This window comes from Poecilia formosa, unplaced genomic scaffold (genome assembly GCF_000485575.1).
Source record: "Poecilia formosa unplaced genomic scaffold, Poecilia_formosa-5.1.2 Scaffold33, whole genome shotgun sequence".
NCBI lineage: Eukaryota > Metazoa > Chordata > Actinopteri > Cyprinodontiformes > Poeciliidae > Poecilia > Poecilia formosa.
In genome coordinates, this window is record NW_006799972.1 from 2,671,794 (window position 1) to 2,692,989 (window position 21,196).

A 21,196-nucleotide genomic window follows, 5' to 3' on the forward strand; every position below is an offset into this window, starting at 1 on the left:
ATCCGTTGTTAACATGTTGTAACCTGTTTTTCCGAGCCGCCTTTAAACGCAACATGAGCGTTACGACGCTTGCGCTGGGTTTCCACCTGTGAAGGAGACCTGCTGCTGCTGGGCGGAGCTACGTAGGTTTGTGTTAGAATCACGGCAGCAAACCAGCAAAACGCAAAGAACTTTTCACAGTTTTTCCCTTCAAACTAACCGACTGAGTTGAGTGAAGCTGTTGGATGCAGGTAATGTTAGCTAAAATATGACTAGCTAATATCAATACAGAACCTTAAGCTAAACAAGTACCTTGTAGGCTACCGATGTTGGTGTCTATTTTCAGCTACGTACATTCATTTTGCCCCCAAAAAAAGTCGATGCCTGAAGACTGCCTGAATCCATTTATCAGGATCACATTTAGATTTCAATGCATTCACACTGTGTCACCCAGCAGCATATTTGTCTAGTTGAATGGCCTCTCTTCCTTTGGTGCCCATACCTGATATAAATTTTTGTATGCGAGTTGCTAAATCTCTGGAAAAGCTGCGGAAACATTTTGATTACAGAAATGAAACGGAACAGTGGAGAAAAAAACTGGCGAATTGCAACGAATGTCATCATCGCAATCTTTATATAAAATGTTGTAATTGTGCATTTTTTTCCAAATCTTGTGCAGCAACACTTTTAAATGCATTTCCCTCATGATTGTGTGCATGCTGAGAAGGACTTCTCTTGCTTTAGGCTCTCTCACTGGCTACATGCCCCTAGTCTGTCATCTAACATCATAGGATTGCAGTACCCATCACACACACTCCTTCATAATGGATTTAATGAGGGGTGGGCTGTGGATGTCACACACGTACACATAAGCTGTGCATCAACATCCAGCGCTGTCTTTTCATGGTTCCTGTGTGGTGATGGAGCTTAGCTGACAGATACTGCTGCCTCCTGGAAAAGATGGAAGACCCAGGGATGTTGCTTCTTTGGGAGAGGGAGGCAGACAGGTTAATGAAAGTAAAAGCTGCACTGTCACATGAAGAGACTGACTGACGTTCTTTTTCTTTCCTTTTTTTTTCTTGTAATCCTCGTATCCCAGGATGGATGACCCGTTCTGCCTCTCTGCTTTAAGGTCACCTTTCTATCCACTGCCAGCAGGGGGAGCTTTACCCCCCCTCCATCCTTCTGCTGTTCACATGCACCTACCAGGCGTCCGCTACCCTGGAGATTTTGCACACCCTTCATTATCAGCACTGCAGTCTGAGAGGTAAAGTCCCCCTTGGTAAATGCATAGAGCATATCTCAGCAGTGTGTCGCAATTACGTGTTGTCTTCTAATTTTGCTGACATTGTTTTGTTTCCTTGTGCAATTTGTTTTTCCAGACTCCAGCTGGAAGATGAGCTGCGACAGCGAGAGAGGGAACGCGAACGAGAGCGCGAACGTGAAAAAGAAAGGGAGCGCGAGGCCGAGCGGGAGAAGGAGCGCGAGAGGGAACGCGAGCGCGAACGGGAACGGGAGAAGGAGCTCGAGAGGGAGAGGGAGCGCGAACGGGAACGGGAGCGCGAACGGGAACGGGAGCGCGAGAAGGAAAAGGAGAGGGAGAAGGAGCTGGAGAGGCAGAAGGAGAGAGCTCTGAGGGAGAAGGAGCTGCAGGCGTCCAAGGCCATGGAGAACCACTATCTGGCGGAGCTCCACTCCATGAGAGGACAGGAGGAACGAAGCAAGCCTGAGAGGCTGACCCCTAACCGGGCTGGTATGTGTCCATGCTCCCCTTGTCGCCTCCAAGAGCTGCAGTCATGTTGCTTATAAACACTGAAACAGCTTAGATCAAACTTATGCTCAATATTTTCTGAAAACAAATGGATATGCTGACCTCTGGACTGTTACTCAGACAAAACCAGTTCACAGATGGGCTTATCGTTTACAGTGAGGAAGAAGATTTAAAAAAAAAAAGTATTTTAACAAATTCTTATTTTGTATGGATTTATTACTGAATAGTCAGGATCTCACAAGCAAAAAATATAGTTTTAAAAACAAAACACATTGAGTAGGCCACTTCATACATCAGTTAAAATATGGAACGTAACACTAGGACTGTACTAAATCACAGTTTGAGTGAAGCATTTATTGTTGCTCTCATGGTAGAAGCAGATGTTTTTCTTTTTTTTTGCTGCAAAATGGAAGTTGTTTCTCTCGCCATGTCCTCTGGATGACAGATTTTAGAAAAGTCCTCACCTAAGCACAATCAGCTTGTCTTACTTAATGTTTTACCATTGGGTATATATGATCACATCACCTTGTACCTTACCATGTAGGTTTGCTGGAATGAATCAGATTCATTTACAATGAATTTGGATTCATGGAGCTTGATATAAATTGGATTTATTTGTTTTCAGATTACATTTGTAATTTAGTTCTACATAAATTAAACTGAGTTGTAGGGAGTTGAACTAAGGAGTAAAAATAGTTGGAACAATTGCACCGTCTGTTTTGGGTTATTCTCACTAGATGACTCATTTCAGTTAAATACCTATTTTTATCTGGTGCACAAAATAAAATTGCTTATTTTAATGTTGCTTAAGCACACATAGTTTCCTCAAATTAGTGAGAACAAATATGTAACCCACAAGTCTTTAAAGTGGCCTGTTGATTATATTGATTTTGCTTCAGCAGTTTTAATCTTTATTTTAATTTTACATGTGTTGCAAAAAAACAAGACACATCAACTATGCAAATGAGATGCATGCTGAAGTGACAAGCTAGCAAAATATGATAAAATATATTGTTCACTAATGATAAAAGATCATGACAGTGTAGCATTCACCTGATATTATGAGCAAAGCACACTTTATTAAGAAATAACACCTTACTTTATTAATTGAACTGAGAGATTAAGTAGTTGCTATTTGTATATATTTACATTTTCATATAAATGTATAAAAATGATTCTTGCTGTCCTTGCTGCAGAGAAAGCCAAAGAGCCTGCTCTTCCAGCTCCCAAACCAGTACCGCCTGGAATCCACCCATCAATGGTCCAACCTCATCATCACGTTTCCAGTCTGATCTCCAACCATGCCCTCTACATGGGCTCTGGCGCTGTGGGCACGGGTCTCGCCGCCTCATTGATCACGCAGAGGGCCAACGAGGAGGAGAGATGGTTGGCACGGCAACGCAGGCTGAGGCAAGAGAAAGAGGATCGCCAGTCCCAGGTGTCTGAATTCCGCCAGCAGGTTCTGGAGCAGCATCTGGACCTGAGTCGGCCCGCTGACGTACCGGATCACAGGACAGACGCTCACAGGTGAGCTAACACTCTCAAGCCGTGTGCCGTGGCAGTGCTTTCGGTGATTGCACAATTGTTTTTTTTTTTTTCTCTTATCTGATGAAAACAAAGCATTCTGGGATCTGTTGCAACAAAACGCACAAATAGTGAGATTTTTGTTCACTTCTGTTAGCCTGTCGGGACAGTGATCGCTGTGTTCTGCAGTTCTAAATCCAGGCTGGCATTGAGTTTGGCTTAGGCAGTTCCAGGAAAAAGATGAACCATTTCTGGAACATGGCATCTGCTCTACTTCCCTTTAGACTTTCTTCTAGTGTTGCAACGAAGAAAAGACTACTACGCATAGGAGCTGATGACGATAGTAATGTTGAATCCTTATGACTCCTGTTTATGAGCAGGAATTGATAAGGGTTTCAAACATGCAGGGAGTCAGACTACTTGGACACACACAAAGGCCTAATCCTCTCAACCATACACAGGATTAGCCTGGTACCTACCTCTCATTGTGAGGGTGGCTGTGTTTGTGTTGCTCGTGATTCAGAGGTAAGGGTTGTGGTTAATGGCAGGTCTGGAGACACACACACACACACACACACACACACGTTTGTGTTGCTATCTTTGTGGGGACTTTCCATTGACTTCCATTCATTTCTACACCCTAAACCTTACCTTTACCCTTTTCCTAACCCTATCCATCACATACCTAACCCTAACCCTAACCAAAACTCAATTCATACCTTAGTCCTAACTCTGACCCCTGACCCAAAAACAGGGTTTCCCCTTGTGGGGACCAGGCTCCGGTCCCCACAAGGGAGCATTTGGTCCCCACAACGTAGTATATGTCAGGAAAATCGTCCCCACAAGGTATTACAAACAAACACGCGCGCACTATCAGTAACCCTTCAGTGTAATCACATAATCACAGCTCAAAGGCTGCAGATTGCAGATAAGACGCAGTTTGCTTATTCACATACACCCAAACAGCATGTATAGATAATTAAACTAGTCATGCAGTGTGTGTAATACTTCCACATTTTCATTTGAAAATATATTTGGGAAAGAAATGTCCATCAGCCAAGTGTTCTTCCTTCTTGCCAGTTACCATTAATTTAACAACTCTATAGCAGTTTTTAGAACTGTTATAATTTGTTTGTTGTTTTATAAAATTAATTTGTTTTACCATTCATGTGTTGATGTTTTCTTTTCTGGCACCTCATCAGGAGGACTTTTCCACTGGCCTCTTCTTTCATACACAGCTCTGCTGTGCATGCCTCACTACAAAGGCCTAACAGATAAAAAAAAAACGGCCTGTGTGTTGGGAGGAAAGTGTGTGCCTTGGCCACATCCTTTCTCTGCTCAGGGCTACTCTGTCTGGGTTTGATAACGCTGCAGTGCAGACACACTGACAGGGCTGAGAGGAAGCAGGCACAGCACATGGGCTCTGCTGTGTGTCTCTGTTCTGTGTGTTTGATAGGAAATACTTTTTTGGGGGGGGAGAGAAATTGTGTTTTATTTATGCATTTGACGTTTAAAATTTCCTGCCTGCAGGTCCATGCAAAACCACCATGAGCCAGGAAGCAGAGAACATCACCCCCACTTAGGCGCCCCTCCACCTCTCATCTCGCCCAAACCTCCACAGCCCCCACGTGAACACCACCCGCCACCACCAACCACCCTGTGGAACCCCGCCTCTCTCATAGAAACTGCCTCAGAATCCAGACGGAGCCACGAGCCCTCAGGGATGGGCCACTTTGAGCTCAGTCGGGGCCCCCAGGGGCCCTCTAAATATGAAGACGGAACTCGAAGGAGAGACATGGCGGTGATTGAGAAATACCCACCTCACAGAACTCCTCTAGTGCTCTCTGAGCACGGAACCTTCCTTGCCGATCTGGAGAAATCCACCCAGTCCTTCCTCAGCCAGCAGAGGGCGTCCATGTCTTTGCCAAGTCAGTACGAAATGGAGGGAAGCTTAAAAATCCATGCTGGACTGAAGAACCTGCAGGGACATCCAGTGCACAGCAGGCATGGACAAAGTCTCGGAATGACAGCAGGAGCTGGGATCGGACCACTAACATCGCAGGGGCCGGGCCCAGACATGGCGCTGATCTATGATGAGTTCCTGCAGCAGCACCGAAAGCCTGTCAGTAAGCTGGACCTGGAGGAGAAGAGGAGAAGGGAGGCCAGAGAGAAAGGTATTCATGAAAGGAATACTTCCTGCTTGGAAGTAGAAGAGACTGGGATAAGATGAGCCATTTTTCATATTTAGGATCACTACATCAAGGCAGCCTTAGTTTGATCGCTAACTTATTTATATTGTGCATCCCTTCGAGCTATCAGAATGAATGTACAGATGTCCGTTTCGATAACATAGCATGTCCAATAAAGTTATCTCATGGAACAGCATAAACACACACACTCATCCTCCCATCAACTCAAGCCCACCAATCATGCATCTCCTCCTACCATAAATAAGTCTGTCTTTCCACTCCTGCGCATTTTATTTGTTATACACAATTCATCGGGTTCAATAACTTTTTTGTTCTTGTTGCAAATTACTGATAAGATAAAAACATTTTATTGGGCTTTGGAAGCAAACTTTAACATTTAGAAAGAAAGTGCTAGAACTGAATCCTTGTTCCAGAATTTCTTCCACTGGCTCAACTTACCCCAAAGCCATTTCAACTTTTTCTGCCTACAGCTAAAATGCTACACTTTTATCTTTAGCTTATGACTTCATGTTGTAGTAAGACATGTTTTAAAATATGTATCATATTCTAAACACAATTCTTATGGAACATATGATACACAATGTTTTTAATTTTTTTTGGTAAAGTCTAACAACTTTACCAGTGTGGTTCTTAACTTCACAGACAACTATTTGGTCACATGATCTGTTTTTTTTGTTTGTTTGTTTTTTTAACCATTTCCTAGCAACAAGGGGTCACTCTGCTTACACTTTTGACTCAACTTGCCCCAGTCTCCCCTACGTCACATCTCATAGTCTGACATTTTTACAAGAGGCAGTAAAATATTGTGACACTGTTTCCACAGGTTACTACTATGAGCTGGATGACTCATATGATGAGAGTGATGAGGAGGAGGTGAGAGCCCATCTCAGGAGGGTAGCAGAGCAGCCCCCACTGAAACTAGATGACTCCACAGAGGTAAAATATGCTCTCTACTCTTTAACCTGGCAAACGACAACACAAGTGATCATAGTACAAAACTAAGCACGTTTTACTGATTTGCTTCCATGCAGAAATTAGAGTTTCTGACCATGTACAGCCTGACCACCGTGAGCCGGCGTGATGAGCTCGTGCAGCAAAAGAGAAGGAAAAGGAGGAGAATGCTCAGGGAACGCAGCCCTTCACCTCCTGCTTCACAGTCCAAGCGCACGCCCCCACCCCCTCCCGCTCAGCTCAGCACGCGCTTCACTCCGGAGGAAATGGACCGAGCACCAGAACTGGAGGACAAGAAGCGATTTCTCACCATGTTCAAACTCTCTCATGTCACCGTGCAGGAGAGAAAAGGTCAGTCTGCAGAGGAGGGATACTTATACATCTCTTTTTAGTTACTTTATTATCAAAAATTTCTTCAACAAGTATAAAATAGAATAGCATGATTTTTTTTTTCCATTTGTCCTTCTAAAAATTGTTAGGCAAAAATTTAAAAACAAAATAATGACAAAAACTAAATAAATTTGTGCAATTTATATAAAAAAAAAGTCATCTTAAAATGGTCAAGGTAAACCCAGCCTGTTTTGTTTTCACTGTGCTTTAATATATTTTCTAAAATTGTTATTTTAGAGTTAAAAACACAAGAACAAAAAACTTGACTCAGGTCATTAGCCTGACCCAAAAAAAATCTACATCCATTTCTTTTGTTTCGTCTTGGGCATCTCATTTCAGCAGAACGATGTTCATTTGGATCTTAAAAAGCAGAAGTCAGATGCAGTCTGTTCTGCAGCCTGCTGATGCTTCACTTCAGATGAGCTCTGTTGGGCTTATTTGCACTCCACTCCTATGAACATGCTGACTCGAGCCTCAAAGGAAATTATAAAAGGGTCAAAAAATGATGTCAACTACATATCCCTACGTTATATGCAGCGTGTATTGAGCAGTGTGTGCACTATGACTAACTTTTGCTTTGCCCCAGTTAGATGGGAGGACTTGGCAAAGCGGTTTGCGCACAAACGTTTGAAGAATTACAATTCTCTAAGCCCTTTATTTATCAGCTTTTCTTTATTTGTTCCTCAGCATTCAAATGAAGAATTATCGTCAAAACCTTGCATTTTTTTAAACTGTGTCCAAGATGTCTTTAAAAGCTTAAATGGTTTTGTCAAAGACGGTGTACATGTCTGAACTGGGAGTCCAGGCTGAATCTGTAGATTCGCAGATTAGGCAGACTAACTCTAGTGTATCAGTAACGGTAAATGAACATCACAGACATGAGTAATGTTAAACTGTTTTCTTGTAGACAATGAAAGAGTGGTGGAACTGCTTCAAGCCATTAAAGAAAAAAGTGTGACCTTGGATACAATCAGACATGCACCTCATCCACTGTGCAAGAGTCCTCCAGCACATGTTTCTGGTAAGATGCCTGTCACTGAATAATCACTCACTTTTTCATCACTTAAGTTTTTAAAAGGCTTTTCCTAAACTTTTTTTCTTACATATTTGAATAGCTGTAAATTCATGTACAGTAGTTGTCTCTGAGTGCGGAGCCACAGGAGTGGTAATGTGGATCTTGACCTCATCATGATAACATTTGCTGAAACAATTGCAGATCCAGCATTTACTCAGCACTCCTCTGAATCTGAAGACCACCATAATGTCAGACAGCATAGTCCTCCGTCACATTGCCCAGCATCCCCCAATGGTCATCCAAAACCCGTTGGGGATACCTTACGGCCAAAGGCCCCCCCCTCCCCAGCTGTCTATCCAGATAAGGCCCGGGGGCCCGGCGAGGGACCCGTCCCGAAGAGGAACTCCAGCTTGCTCAACAGCTTGCGGCCGCCACTCCCCCTGCAGGCTAAAGAGGGAGTTCACAGCGTCAATGGCCGCACAAAACCCTGGGACAGCTTCACCCCGGAGGAATTCGCCCAGCAGTTCCATGAATCTGTTCTTCAGTCCACTCAAAAAGCTCTGCAGAAACACAAAGGTAACAATCTTTGTGTGCAAACGTAATTTTAATGCACAATGTCAGTTCAGTAAAAGTCTGAGGCTTAATTACATGTGCAATGGTCACTTTAATCACTGAACACTTAATTGAGCTGGAAGATAAAATATGAACATCTATTTTGTGCAAGAAATCCAATATTTTTAGTACTAAATGTAAGCGATTAGTTGTGCTCTCACTTGCAGCTCAAAACAAAAAGATTTACATGTACAGAAAAGATGTGATGTTGTTTGATGTAAAATAAAAAGAGAAATATGTTTGTAAATCTCTGCATAATTTGTTAGAAATACTGTAAAATTACTGCAACATGAGTTACCCTGTGGTAATAAAGAAAAAAATCTTAATGGAAATTACTCATTAGTTGTATTTTTGTCTCCTGTTTTTTTTTTTTTTTTTTTTTTTCTTATCTTCAGGAGTGGGAGCAAATGTGTCGGATTCATCTCACCTCCAGGAGTCCTTGGTCCACTATAACATTCCCGAGCTTCAGAGCGCCCCTAGCCGTCCGCCTCAGCCACTTTCCCAGCCTCACTCGAATGCACCACCATTTCCCCTGCCCCTTTCCCACTCCCTCTCCCACCCTCAGCCCAATGGACAGCACTTTCCATTGCCCCTCCACAAGGAGGCAGCAGTGATGAGGGAGGACCTGTCTGGTCCAGATGACTCAGAAGAGGAAGATGATGAGGAGGAAGAGGAGGCTCCGGTTCCCAAGTGGCAGGGAATCGAATCTATATTTGAAGCATATCATGAATATGTTGAAGGTAAGCAGCACCATAATATATACAGTGATGACACTGGTGACATAAAATCAATCTGTGTAGATGAACAATTTTCGACTTTTAAAATCAGTCAATTAAATGCCTTTGGTATCGCTAATTAGAGTACATTGTGGTATTTTGTCAGAGACCAGATATAAACTGGTTAAAAGTTATAAATTTAGAGTTCAGCTTACTGTTAATATATCAAAAATTCAAGAAATTAAATAAAAATATATGTTCTGTCAACATATGTTGTTGTAGCATTCCTCTGCCACTAGAGGGAGGTATTTGCTCTTCAGGTGTGTGTAGCTGACACATTCTTATAGGTGGTTTCCTGTCACCTTGAAATAGGAAGACTTGCACCTACAGCTGAACATGGCAAACTTTTCACTGCCCTTAACTTCTAACTGTAACGCCGTTATCTGTTTCTTTCTCCACCTCCTGCTTTATCTGACAGAGCAAACTTTGGAGAGACAAGTATTACAGAGCCAGTGTCGAAGACTAGAAGCTCAGAACTACAACCTCAGTCTGACTGCTGAGCAGCTGTCTCACACTATGGGGGTAAGACACACACACACTCACACACACACACACGCAGAACATTATGATAATACCCGGGGTCTACTGCATACCCCTACTATATTAGCTCAAGTAAACTAATATAGTACAAAATATTAGTTTAGATGTCAGAAAGTACAGAATGGGGGTAAAGATTGGTTATGAAGGGTTACTGACCCAGAGTCATAAGGATGCGAAATACTTTTTTTTACATAAACAAACAGAGAGACCTGAAAAAAAAAAAAAACAATCATTTATTCAGTAATGTCTTAGAGACATGAATGAGTGACTTTCATTTGTTCCTTATCTACATCCTTTGTAACACTTGACTCCTCCTCTGTCGCTCAGGAGCTGATGTCGCAGAGACAGAAGCTGGCAGTGGAGCGGGAGAAGCTACAAGCAGAGCTGGAGCACTTCAGGAAGTGTCTGACACTCCCGCAGACACACTGGCCGAGAGGCAGCCATTACAAAGGATACCCTCCAAGGTGACCCCGACATGCCAACCTGAAGACCCCCCGCTCCCGTCCGCCTCCCCTTCAGACTTAGAGTTTATTTTTTCACGGCCTCATCCTCGTGGCTTTCGTGGAGGGGAATGTGGCTGGCTAGATAGGATTAGTGAATTAAACGGCTTAAGCGAATGAATAAACAGGTGAATGCACAAGAGACAGGACCATTCATTGAAGAACAGTTAGTCTTTGGACTGTTGCTTGCCAGGGACTGCTCCAAAAGCCACTGATGCGTGCCAATGTAGCCAACCCAGAGATCAGAGAGGCAGGAGAACCTGAAGATCAACACACAGTTACAAGCAAATGCCTGCTAGTCACATTCTTTAGCTCCTGCTGCTCTGCTGTTTAGTTCCTGCATCCCTCACCACCACAGCCACACAGACAATCCTGCCAATGAAGGAGCAGCTTGCCCCCCTTTGCCCCTCGAGGGGTTTCATCACAAGACTTGAAAGCTCCAAATCTCCAAACGAAGGCTTCCGGCCAGTTGGGACAGATTTTTACCACAGCGGCCACATGAGCTTTTGAACTGGAAATGCACTTAAGAATAAAAGCTGAAGAACTACCTGTTGGTACTGTGTTACAACAAAGAACTATTCAAATTAGGGAAAACCTTAGAAAATGTACATTTTTTTGAAAAGAATTACGGAAATGTTTTATTTCAAAATAGAAAGTTTGAAAATAAGAATTTTAAAGGGTGCTTCAGCCTTGTATTGTACATAATATGAAGACTTAAATGAATTTTGTATGTTTTTATTACTTTAATCATTGTTCTTTTAAAAGAAAAGCCTGCCATTTTTATATGTTTATGCTTTTTTTTGGGGGGGGTGGAAGGGGGTTAAAAAAAGCCTTGCTTTTAGTGTTTGTTTTGTTTTGTTGTTGTTTTTTCTTTTCTTTTTTTTTTTTTTTGCTGCTGCTGGCCAGAAAAAGCTCACTCTGAGATGTTTCACAGATGGAGTGAAAGCAGGACGCGCTCCTGTGTTCTTCCTGTCCGGACTCAGAGCAGCTGAGACCCAGCCACAGCCCCACCTCATCTGGCCTCTGAGCTCAGCAAAGCTGGCTCAGGGACCCAGAGACACGCCGCCCCCATGCTGCACAGCAACATGCCCGTGTTTCCCCCTCCTCCTCTGCTATGCTTCACTGCTGCTGGCATGACTAGTTAATCATATCTTCACCCATAAATCAGACTTAACAATGATGTACAGGTGCATCTCAACACTTTAAAAATATCCTGGAGAATTTAATTTAATTCAGTTATTCAATTCACAAAGGCAAAGTCATATTTTAGAGATTATTACATGTAGAGTGATCTATTTCAAGGAAATATTTTTGGTTAATGTTGATTATGGTTTCCAGCTAATTAAAAAAAAACTTTAAAAACAGACATTAAAAAAAACTTTTATTCTACAGTACAGCATCTGCACTCGAAACTTGGTCAGGGCTCCTTTTGCGTGAATCACTGTGTCTGGGCAGCGTGACATGGAGTCTCTGGTTCTGATGAGGTGTTCAGGTTTGCTTTGATAGGCGCCGTCAGCTGGTGTGAATTGTTGAGTCTCCCATCTTCCTCTTGACAATACTTCAAATATTCCCTGTCGGATGACAGTTTGCTGCTCATTGAATCACAGTAGTAGTCCTTAGTTAGATAAAGGTACTTTACTCAGTGTAGGTAGTCCTGCTGGAAGATGAAATCAGCATCTCCATAAAGCTAAACATAAAGTGCTCTAAAATGTTATGGTAGATGCTGACATGGAAAAAAAAACAAAGACCAACAGGGGCAGATGCCATAGCACCCCAAATCATCACTGGGGTGCCATTACTATTCTTGCTAGCTTTTTAAATGAATTACAGAAAAAAACTCTTCAGTGGTGGTCTAATTTTTTTTGAGATGCACCTTTACAGTTTATATATAAAGAGTCTCATAAGCAGCCAGCAGATGAAACTGCTTCTTAATACTTTAGGTATTGACTCGTTTAGTTTTTAAGACCGCTTTGAAGCCACTTCAATAATTACACCTTACAAAATTAAGCCCTTATCAAACAGCCATTAAAGGACACGGTGCCAAAAAAAAAAATACATTTGAAGGATTTTACAATCTTGACTTTGATTAAAGTTGTAATTGGAGAGCCAAACTTTCCATCAAGAATCTTCCATTTCTCTTGACCTTTTTTTTTTTTTTTTGAAGGATCCCAATGTTGCCCAACGCTGTCATCATGTTCTAAATATCAGCCACAAAATCACACATGTAATTAAGCTGGACCTGATTACAAAGGTTTTTTGTTTTTTCTTTTTACATTGCATATATGTTTACAACCTCTCCTCTGCCCTGAAATCTGACCAGTAGTTCACCGACTACTTTCACCATCAGAATCATTCAGCCTGAGTTTCAGGGCTGAATGTGCCATCTGAAACCCTGGAGGCCATCACTGACATGACTGTCGTTTTTAAGGTGTTGATGTAAAAACATATGAAGCCTTTCAAAAAAAAACAAAAACAGGAGAAATAATTTTAGATGTACTAAAAGGGGATTTTTGACTAAGACTGAAGCACAATTATGCCACACGAACCCTACATCACTTCCAAGTGCCTCAGTAATTTGGGAGCATGTGAATGAGTTGCGGTCCACACGTTGGAACATTAGCAATCAGGGACTTCACATCCAAGTGTCTGCAGTACGTCACACCTTCAAAATAAGTCTTAGAGATCACATTAAATAAATTTATCCGATCACAAATGACTTCATTCAAAACTGATTGTTTTTTTTGTTTTTGTTTTTTTTTTTAATGAGCAAGGCCTAAACTAGATGAGAATTTAAAAGTGCAGTCTATTACTTTTCCACAGCAGCAAAGAGCCGCCCGTGCAGCCTATCAGCAAATGAGGACGCATGCAAGCTGAGGTAAGCTGCCAATTATCTGGGGAGGAAGGTGCAGTAAGATGAGGCTTACTCAGCCTCCCTGGGTCTCCATCTCCAACCCACGCACACCCATGCAATAGCCCTGTTACTCAGTGGAGGATGTCTAGATGCTGTGAAATCCAGTTTTTTTTTTCTTTCTTTTGTTTTTTTTTAATTATTATTATTAATGTACTTGTTTAAATTCATCGTAATGTAATATATTCTTTGTTGAATGTAGTAATTAGGTATTTATGAATATATGGCTGTGATTTCTGACAAAAAAGAAAATAAAATACTTCAAAAATGTCAAACATTAAAATGCGTCATTGTTTGTCTTGGGTGGGAATTCCCCGAGGAACGGAAAACTGAACGGATTCCCAGATCCTAGTATGGAAACTTTATGCTTACGAAACTCTGGTAAGAGATTTCTCTTACAGCTTTTAAATTATTTGCCCCACCTTAAAATCATTTAAATGTCACGCAAAGCCTGAGCAAAAGAATATGAAAAAGCAATTTTCAAAGGAGTTCATTGACATGGTCATGGTCTTCATAGTCATATCTATTATGGCAAGTCAGCCCAGCCATGAAGCAGGAAAACTGACCCGGACCATCGTTCTACCACCACCATGTTTGACTGATACGGTATGGCTGAAACGCTGTTAGTTCCTTGCCAGATGTCCCGTGGCCCACATCTTCCACAGAGCTCCACTTTTGTCTGAACAGACCACAGAATATTTTCCCCAAAGTCACAGGAATCAAGATTGTCCGCAGAGGCTTTGACCTTAGGTCTTTCCCATGGATGCCGGTCTCTTTGATAATGTTAAATCATGACCAGAGGCCATCACTGGTTCACAGGAATCCCGATGGCGTGTAAAATTTTGCATCAATAACATTGATTTTCCTTAGATCACAGCATGATGCGTTTCTTTTTCAGATCTTTTAGCCTACTTTCAGTTGTCAGACTTGTTCTGTTTAAGTGATTCATTCTACAGGTCTGACAAACTGAAGCACTTCCTCAGTTTGTCAGACGACAAACACTTTCACACTACTGTAGATGTTACATCAGTTACTGAGGAAGTGAACTGCTAAAGCACTCAAACAGCACAGAAAACTACTCAACTTACACACAAGCGCATTTATTTTGTAACATGGTAAAAAACGTACATTCAGAAACCAAAGCATGTGAATTTCCACTATTAATCACAGTCAATCCATATGAAACGCATGCTTTCCATAAATTCAAATCTTCTTCACAAGTGAAGTGCGATTCCTTAAAATGAAATGAAAGAGTTCAGAGGTTGAAGTCCAGTCTTCTAAAAAATTCTGAAAACATCCAAAAGGCCTTGGTATTTTGGATCAGTAGTCTCCAAACTGGCCCTTAGTGGCACCAGGCTGCAGGTTGGAGCGCAGCTTGTACATGCAGTTGAGAGAATCGAGGAGGAACTCTCTTATGGTGTTGATCTCCATCAGAGTCAGGTTGTCCAGCTGCAGAGCAAAGAACAGGATGAAGACACTGATGTAGCACTGTGACACTTGCCAGTCAAATATCCTAATCTAACACAGGTATTTACCATTTGTAAATGTGTAACAGTCACATTTTCGAAGAGAAAATAGTTGTGTTTACAGAAATATTACATGGTTTTGTCAGAAGTTGTACTACAATTTAACTGAGAGGCAGGTTTTTATTCTTTACACAATGTTCAGTTTGTACACCTACATTCCTCCCTCAGTCGGCCAACAGACAATGATAGTTGTTTAAAAAAAATATATACATAAAACGTTTATTGACTTTTTATGTTACACTGGGCCACCTTGAAGTGGCCATTTCTCTCAAGAGTCTGTAGCAAAATCAAAGCAAAACAGGAACCAGCCGAGACACAGGCTAAAGGGATAAAAGGATAATCCGAAATATTCTGCAAGACACTGTGACTATGACTGGTAATCCTGTTAAGTTGGGAAAACAGGTGCTGCGAGCTTAAGTTTGCCTAATGAATGTGGATCACCTGAAGATGAACCTCATCACACTTTTCTGCACTCTCCTTGTCGTTTCATGTCGGGTGACGCTTTAGTTTGTGCTCAGTTCTACACGTGCGTCCGTTCTGCTTGTCGACGAATCCAACAGCGTTGTGGTTTATTCCCACGTTACCTGAGCGTGAGCCTCCTGCTGCCTGATGAAGCTGTCGGCAGACAGACGCAGTTTAGCCACCCGGGTGTCCCAGATGTCTTTGACCAGAGTCCGGATCTCATCGGCTTTAGGGATGTTGTCAGACGCGCTAAAGAAAGACAAAAACCAGCAACGAGAAAGGTCTGGCATCGCCTCGACGAAGAGCAACGCGCGATGCAATGCGGCGTGTTTGTGTGTGTTACTCACTGGTTCAGTAACAGTTTGGTTAGCTCCATGTAATATGGGCTGGGTGCAGGAGTAAAGGCGTCTTCTTTTCTCTCAAGCTCCCGCATCTCCTCTAGTTTCTCTGCATGATGGGAGAAGGTGTTTAGAAGGAAGGAAATCTGCCCTGTTTCACCGCAAAAATGTTTGTTATCCCTTTTTTTTATGCTAATACTGATTTTTCCGCCTTTGTCTTTTCTATGGATCCCCCTTTGCCTTGTGTTTCTGCTTCTATGCATGTTCTGATTTTAAAAATAGGAAAAAAAAAAAAAGTTTCAATAAAAATATTGCAAGCCAGGAAAACCAAAAATAATCCAAATTTGAAAAGATACAGTTTTGTAGTCTATTTTTGTTGTACTTCATAGTCTAATGGAGATTAAAGAAGCTCTGCATTGTGCAGCTGCACCAGTGAAATAATGAAAAGAAACATTGTTCAATACGCAGAGACAAAAACTTTAATTATTTAAGAAAATCCTCCTTTTAGTTTCAGAACCCAAGCTATTATAAATAGGATGTACACTTTATAGAAAATCTACACATTTTTCAGTGAATTAAGAATTGTGAAGGCATTTATTTCGAAACCAATACTGCTAGATTTAAAAAAAAGTTACACCAACAATTTGTTTATAACTAAAACAATAAGCAAATAGCAATATGAAATATTATCTGCTTAAACAAACATACAAAATGCTACAAACACCACAGTATTTTTTATGAAAAGAATATATTTTAGCATTTAATGATGTTAAACATCTTTTTACAGCTTGGCATGATCTTCAGATTGGTAAGAACTGAGATGAATGTTTGTGGTTCGGATCAAATATATTTCTGTTAAAAAAAATGGAAGTCAAAGTCTTGTCAATTGAGTCAATTGACAAAACTTTAAAAAAAAAAATTGCTTGTCATTTTGCTTCTTGTCCAGTCTGAGTTGGAGCCATGCTGTACAAAAGAATTAGCGAAAATGCCAGAGTTTAGATATGCAAGGCTGATTTAAAAGATTTGCAGTTATTGCAGTGAAGGTGGGCAAACAAAGTATAAACTCAAGGGCGCTGAAGATTAATGCACGCCACACTTTTCAGGTTTATGTTTGCAATACGTTTTTAAAAAACAAAACAAAAACAAAAACATGTTTACTTCACAAGTTATGTGTATTCTTTTGGAAAACCTACCGACATCCATCCACTCAGGGGGAAGAATCCTACATTTCTGTCTCTGCTTTAGGTTTAGGGCCAGCCACACGGGGACATCAGCAGAAAGTCCCGGGTTGAAGGGTCCCAAATCGCCCTGAAGACAGAAATGAACGGAAGTTTTCAGGTAAACATCAGAATCAAAACGCAATTTATTGCAACACGTTTTCGCACAATGGAATTTGTCTTGGCGTCTGGCGCAGACATAAAAATGCGCGACATGTAAACAAGTATGAAGTGAAACTAATGTTTTGACGCATCCAAAGATGGAGGTTAAAAATATAATAAACAGTCTACACACATCTGACGCAGTTCTCCTCACGTACTTACCCCGATTAAATAGATCTTGTCCAGGCTGAAATTTGGTATTATTTTCACAAACTCTTTTTCAGCAAGAAATTCAACCTCTGAAGGATCCATAGCAAATCGTTACTGTGTTTTCCGTGACTTTTTCATACCAACACTCTGACTAGAGTTCCCGCGCTTGTGAGCTGTGAAAAGCCTGCACAGGAAACGAGGAGCGGACAACTGCGTCATCACCCGGAAGTACGACACACAAGATGAAGGATGTTTATCGTCGTGCTCTGAAACATATTTTAAACATTTCAGTTATTTGTTATCATGCTTCCTTTGGACAGTTGGATCGGAGTGATTAGAAAAATAAAAATAAATGAATGAATGAATGACCGGCGCCGTGTGATGGTAGCCACAGCTAATAGTCGCTAGATGGCGATGTTTTCAATCTTCCTTCATACTAATTTTATTGGGCCTGAGAGCGATACGTTTTATTCAAGAGCATGTCGTTTCCAAATAAATATATGTATATATACATATTTTTTACAGCTTTTTTATGTATAAAAATTAAAATGAATTCTTACAGCAGGATCTGTAACACTAAACAAAAAGTTCTAGAATATGCTGGCATATTAGAGTAGCTCTGATGTGTTGTTTCTGTAGACTTGAGGCAGTGAACAACAAAAAACACACCATTCTCTCTAACTATGGAAGCTGTGCAGTTTGAAAGATTTTTGCTTGTACTTTTATGCATCAGGTCTTGTTTTTACAACCAGGAGAATCTCAGGAGGATTAAATAATTCAAGTATAACCCCAAATCAAATGAGTTGAAAAAGAGGCTTCATCGATTCACACCAGACTTCTTCAGGTTCATTGCAAGACTGACTGCTCCTGGAGATGCTTCCTGCACACATCATAACCAACCATGAGTCCTTGAAAATTCTTGGGACAGATTTTTTTAAAAATACTTCAAAAAGTATTTTTAAATTTAATGTGTTATATTTCAGGTCACTGATTTCTTCTGATTACGTATTAGGTCGTGTATTATAGCAAAAATACTAATTTGCTGTAAGTACAACTTAAAATAAAATTAATTTCCAGAAACAAAACTTAATAAAAGAAGTAATTGTGCAGAATTATGGGATTAAAAGATACGGACTCAACACAAGTTCCAGGCTCTTGTATAACAAAAAACCTTTCACACAGCATTGCTTATCTGATGTGCACCTGTAGTCATCTTAAAAATGACCAATACAGTTGAGTAAAAGACTGCAAATTTATTACACAAATGGAAAAAAAAAAAAAATCTTCAGCAAGTACCTTGACACTTTAAGAAACCAATTTCATTTTACATTCAGTTCATAAAGGTTCTGTAAAAATGCCAAGTTTTTAAACAAATTTGAAGTTAATTCTGGACAGTTCTATCCAATACAAAGGCAGCTCTATAACGTCAAAATCTTTACCTAATTCCAAAATCTAAGTGATTTAGAAGTCAACTGAAAGAACACACACCTTTAAGCAAGTTGTTCAAACAAGCACCTAGTGAAAAACAAAATCCACACATTCTAATAACCTAATACATTTCAGACATTTAAAAAAAAAGTACAGTAAATTTAAACCTATCTGTAGCCAAAACTAACATCCAAAAACATTGTGGAAAGAGAAAAATAAGGAAATGTGCATGCATGAAGCATTAAAGTAGGTCAGTGTAGGTTTTTAAAGCATCAGGGTACATTTACATGAGTTTTGTTTTAAACCTTAAAAAATAACATTTAGAAGTCATCTCTATAGTTTTTTCTCACACCTTAAATTAGAAATCATTACTAATGCTTTATTAATAAGTTAGAACTGGATTTCAGTATGGCTACTACCTTTTCAATTTACAAAAGTCAAACATTCTAGATCTTTTGCACGTATCTGTAGAAACGATTTCAAAAAACAAAAAATAACGGAAATGTTTCATTTAAGAACAAATAACCTTTATCGCCTCAGCATCACCTTGTGAAGGTGGACCAAGGCCAACTGTGCATGTGTGTGGCGGCTGCACTTGAGAGACTTCAGCCTGAATGATCAGCGCTCCACCAATTCTTTCAGTGCAGGAGGTTTTTAATGTAGCATCATGCGAGCAGAAATGGATGCAAAATTTCACGTGGAACTCCAAAGATTTGCACATGAAAGTCTTAGCAGAGATCCAGGACCGATTTGTTAATGGTAGGGTTGGTCCAGTCATTCCTCAGATCGTCCAAGTGGTTGTCAAAGTCAATCAAGTTCTCGTAGGACCTGCCCACCAGCAGGGCAGACGTGATCTTCTGTGCTTCACTCCAATCCTCAAAAGCATCCCTAGGAAAATATCCACCCAGAAAACTCCTGTGAGTCTACTTCAGTTTTAGTAAAAACAAAAAGTGTTTGTGTGTCTCAGGTACTTACGTTGTGACTTCTCGGACTTTCCATTTGTTTTCATGGTGATCGTGGATAAACACAATGGGCTCAAAGCAGCTCATTGTCAATCTGCTGCTGTCCACCTGCAGAAATGCAATGAAATTATTTGATGTTCTGCATACAATGCCAAGCTAGCTTAAATGATAAAACGTTACCATAACAATAGCGGCTTCACTGAAGTTCTCCGAAATCCTGGCAGCCACTTTTTGAGCAACCTGATTTGGTCTGAACAAAGGAAAAATGATGCACCACCTTAATTTAATGCATTTAGTTTTACTGATAAAGCAGGACTGGGATTTTCATTTAAATCTTTGTACCTTGAATCCTTTGTCTGTTCATTGGCTTGATAATATCCGACAATGATGTAGTTATTTTCTTTACACCAAGTATCAATCTGACATGAACAGAAAGGAAGCAAACAGGTAAGGTCAGAATGACAGCTGAGATTAGATTATGAACATTTTCAAAAGACAAAGACCAAAAATATTTTCCTTTTACTAAATTCAAAAAGATGAAAACATTTTCACCAAAATGATGGCTTTGTTAAAATTGTATTTTATAGCTGTGGACTTAATTTTAGGAGCTGCAGTGACATTTCTAGGATCTTAAGAATTAATAAAGAAAAAAAAAAACTAGAGTGGGTAAAAATTGGAACTGATTTCAAACAAAAATTAAAATCAATCAGGAAAAAGCTGATTTGTGTATTTGATAAAAACATCATAACCCCAGAAATTTTGACCAACCCATATTTTAACCCCAATATTGTTTTTTTTATTTTCAATATATATTTTATGTAGTCAAAATTGCACAACAGCTCAAAAACCGGTCACATTTTGTTCATTAATTATCTGTGGGATCACAGAAGTGAAAGTTTCATTAATGACAGCACACTACAATCATCTCTCCAAAAATCAAAACACCAATAACAACAAGGATTTATTGTAGAGTCTTGTCACCGACACCTTTTTTGTAAAATCCTCAACATCAAGTCGAAAAAAGAGAAGATGGTGGCAAAGACTGACTCGTATTCATAGAACTGACATGACTTCAACAACTGAGTCACATATGAGCTTTAAATAAAACTAAGCCCATACACTGTACCCCTCTTTTTTCAGAAATACATTACTCCCAACCTGATCTGCCACATAAGCTAACAGCTGCATGTAGAATTTAAATGGTAAAAAAAGAAGAAAAAAAATCTTACCAGTGTCAAAGCTACTTCCAGCATTGGTGCCAGAGCAAGAGTACCGTGGAAAAGAGGAACACAGTCCACGCACAAAACTGGACCACTGTGACCGTCTTTCTTTTTCTCTTTTGTCTTTTCTGCCACCAGCAACCCATTCACAGCACAGTGAGGATATTTGGCAGTGTGTAAAAGCATTTTACAGTACGCCTGACTGGTCAACTGAATAGGCATGTCTGTAAGAAAACAGGTGGACGGACAGTTCCTTTTAAAGTGTCAGAGTTGCTAGTTGCGGCGAAGAGCGACTGCTGCTGCTAGCTATCGTTACCGATCATGCCAGAAAAAAGTAGAAATCTACCTCAGCAGTTTCCTTAATGTCTGAACATAGGGAGTCTGCTACGCATTCAGATTGGTACATATACTCTTTGTAGTTGTTGTTAGTTATAACAGTATCTTCTGTAAAATGAGTAACTCGTGTTCAGTCAGAGAAGCTAATCTTACGTCCACCTTCGTTTCTGTAGCACCGGTGGAGCCGTAAACAAGTGAAACGTTGTCGTAAAGTGCCTA

At 40.5% G+C, this 21,196-nt stretch overlaps 3 protein-coding genes across 4 annotated transcripts in view; 1 reads left to right on the forward strand and 2 right to left on the reverse strand.

The window, feature by feature from the left end:
* LOC103136554 (genetic suppressor element 1-like) overlaps positions 1–11,051 on the forward strand; it is a 27,656-nt gene extending 16,605 nt beyond the window's left edge. Inside the window, exons 5-15 of the mRNA XM_007549859.2 lie at positions 1,079–1,246; positions 1,362–1,732; positions 2,947–3,277; positions 4,805–5,448; positions 6,308–6,420; positions 6,516–6,786; positions 7,733–7,846; positions 8,042–8,416; positions 8,848–9,192; positions 9,647–9,750; positions 10,096–11,051. Coding sequence (XP_007549921.1) covers positions 1,079–1,246; positions 1,362–1,732; positions 2,947–3,277; positions 4,805–5,448; positions 6,308–6,420; positions 6,516–6,786; positions 7,733–7,846; positions 8,042–8,416; positions 8,848–9,192; positions 9,647–9,750; positions 10,096–10,236 — 2,977 coding nt within the window. The 3' untranslated portion in view covers positions 10,237–11,051. The remainder of the gene's footprint in view (positions 1–1,078; positions 1,247–1,361; positions 1,733–2,946; positions 3,278–4,804; positions 5,449–6,307; positions 6,421–6,515; positions 6,787–7,732; positions 7,847–8,041; positions 8,417–8,847; positions 9,193–9,646; positions 9,751–10,095) is intronic.
* Positions 11,052–14,256: 3,205 nt separating this feature from the next.
* gins2 (GINS complex subunit 2) lies at positions 14,257–17,258 on the reverse strand. Its single transcript, XM_007549860.2, has 5 exons — positions 17,044–17,258; positions 16,696–16,810; positions 15,512–15,611; positions 15,287–15,413; positions 14,257–14,625 (listed from the first exon to the last, which is right to left on the reverse strand). Exons 1-5 carry the CDS (start codon positions 17,131–17,133, stop codon positions 14,497–14,499), a joined length of 561 nt encoding a protein of 186 aa, XP_007549922.1. The 5' UTR covers positions 17,134–17,258; the 3' UTR covers positions 14,257–14,496.
* A 1,006-nt stretch (positions 17,259–18,264) lies between these two features.
* emc8 (ER membrane protein complex subunit 8) lies at positions 18,265–21,166 on the reverse strand. Of its 2 annotated transcripts, XM_007549862.2 has the most exons (6): positions 20,988–21,166; positions 20,651–20,865; positions 19,764–19,840; positions 19,602–19,671; positions 19,435–19,529; positions 18,265–19,347 (listed from the first exon to the last, which is right to left on the reverse strand). In XM_007549862.2, the coding sequence occupies exons 2-6, from the start codon at positions 20,861–20,863 to the stop codon at positions 19,188–19,190; spliced, it is 615 nt and encodes a 204-aa protein (XP_007549924.1). In that variant the 5' UTR covers positions 20,864–20,865; positions 20,988–21,166; the 3' UTR covers positions 18,265–19,187. The 2 variants fall into 2 exon arrangements, with proteins under 2 accessions (XP_007549924.1, XP_007549923.1); XM_007549861.2 differs by having other exon boundaries at positions 20,651–21,164.
* Between the last annotated feature and the right edge of the window lie 30 nt (positions 21,167–21,196).

Bases quoted from the DNA above. Each gene is read 5' to 3' on its own strand.
- gins2 (XM_007549860.2), bottom strand. From the start codon at position 17,133: ATGGATCCTTCAGAGGTTGAATTTCTTGCTGAAAAAGAGTTTGTGAAA. The intron at 16,811-17,043 runs GTAAGTACGTGA...TTCTGTCTTCAG, and splicing joins ACAAGATCTATTTAATCGGG to GGCGATTTGGGACCCTTCAA. The intron at 15,414-15,511 runs GTGAGTAACACA...GTCTTTCTTTAG, and splicing joins ACCAAACTGTTACTGAACCA to CGCGTCTGACAACATCCCTA.
- emc8 (XM_007549862.2), bottom strand. From the start codon at position 20,863: ATGCCTATTCAGTTGACCAGTCAGGCGTACTGTAAAATGCTTTTACAC. The intron at 19,841-20,650 runs GTAAGATTTTTT...TGTTCATGTCAG, and splicing joins TGGAAGTAGCTTTGACACTG to ATTGATACTTGGTGTAAAGA. The intron at 19,672-19,763 runs GTACAAAGATTT...TCCTTTGTTCAG, and splicing joins GAACAGACAAAGGATTCAAG to ACCAAATCAGGTTGCTCAAA.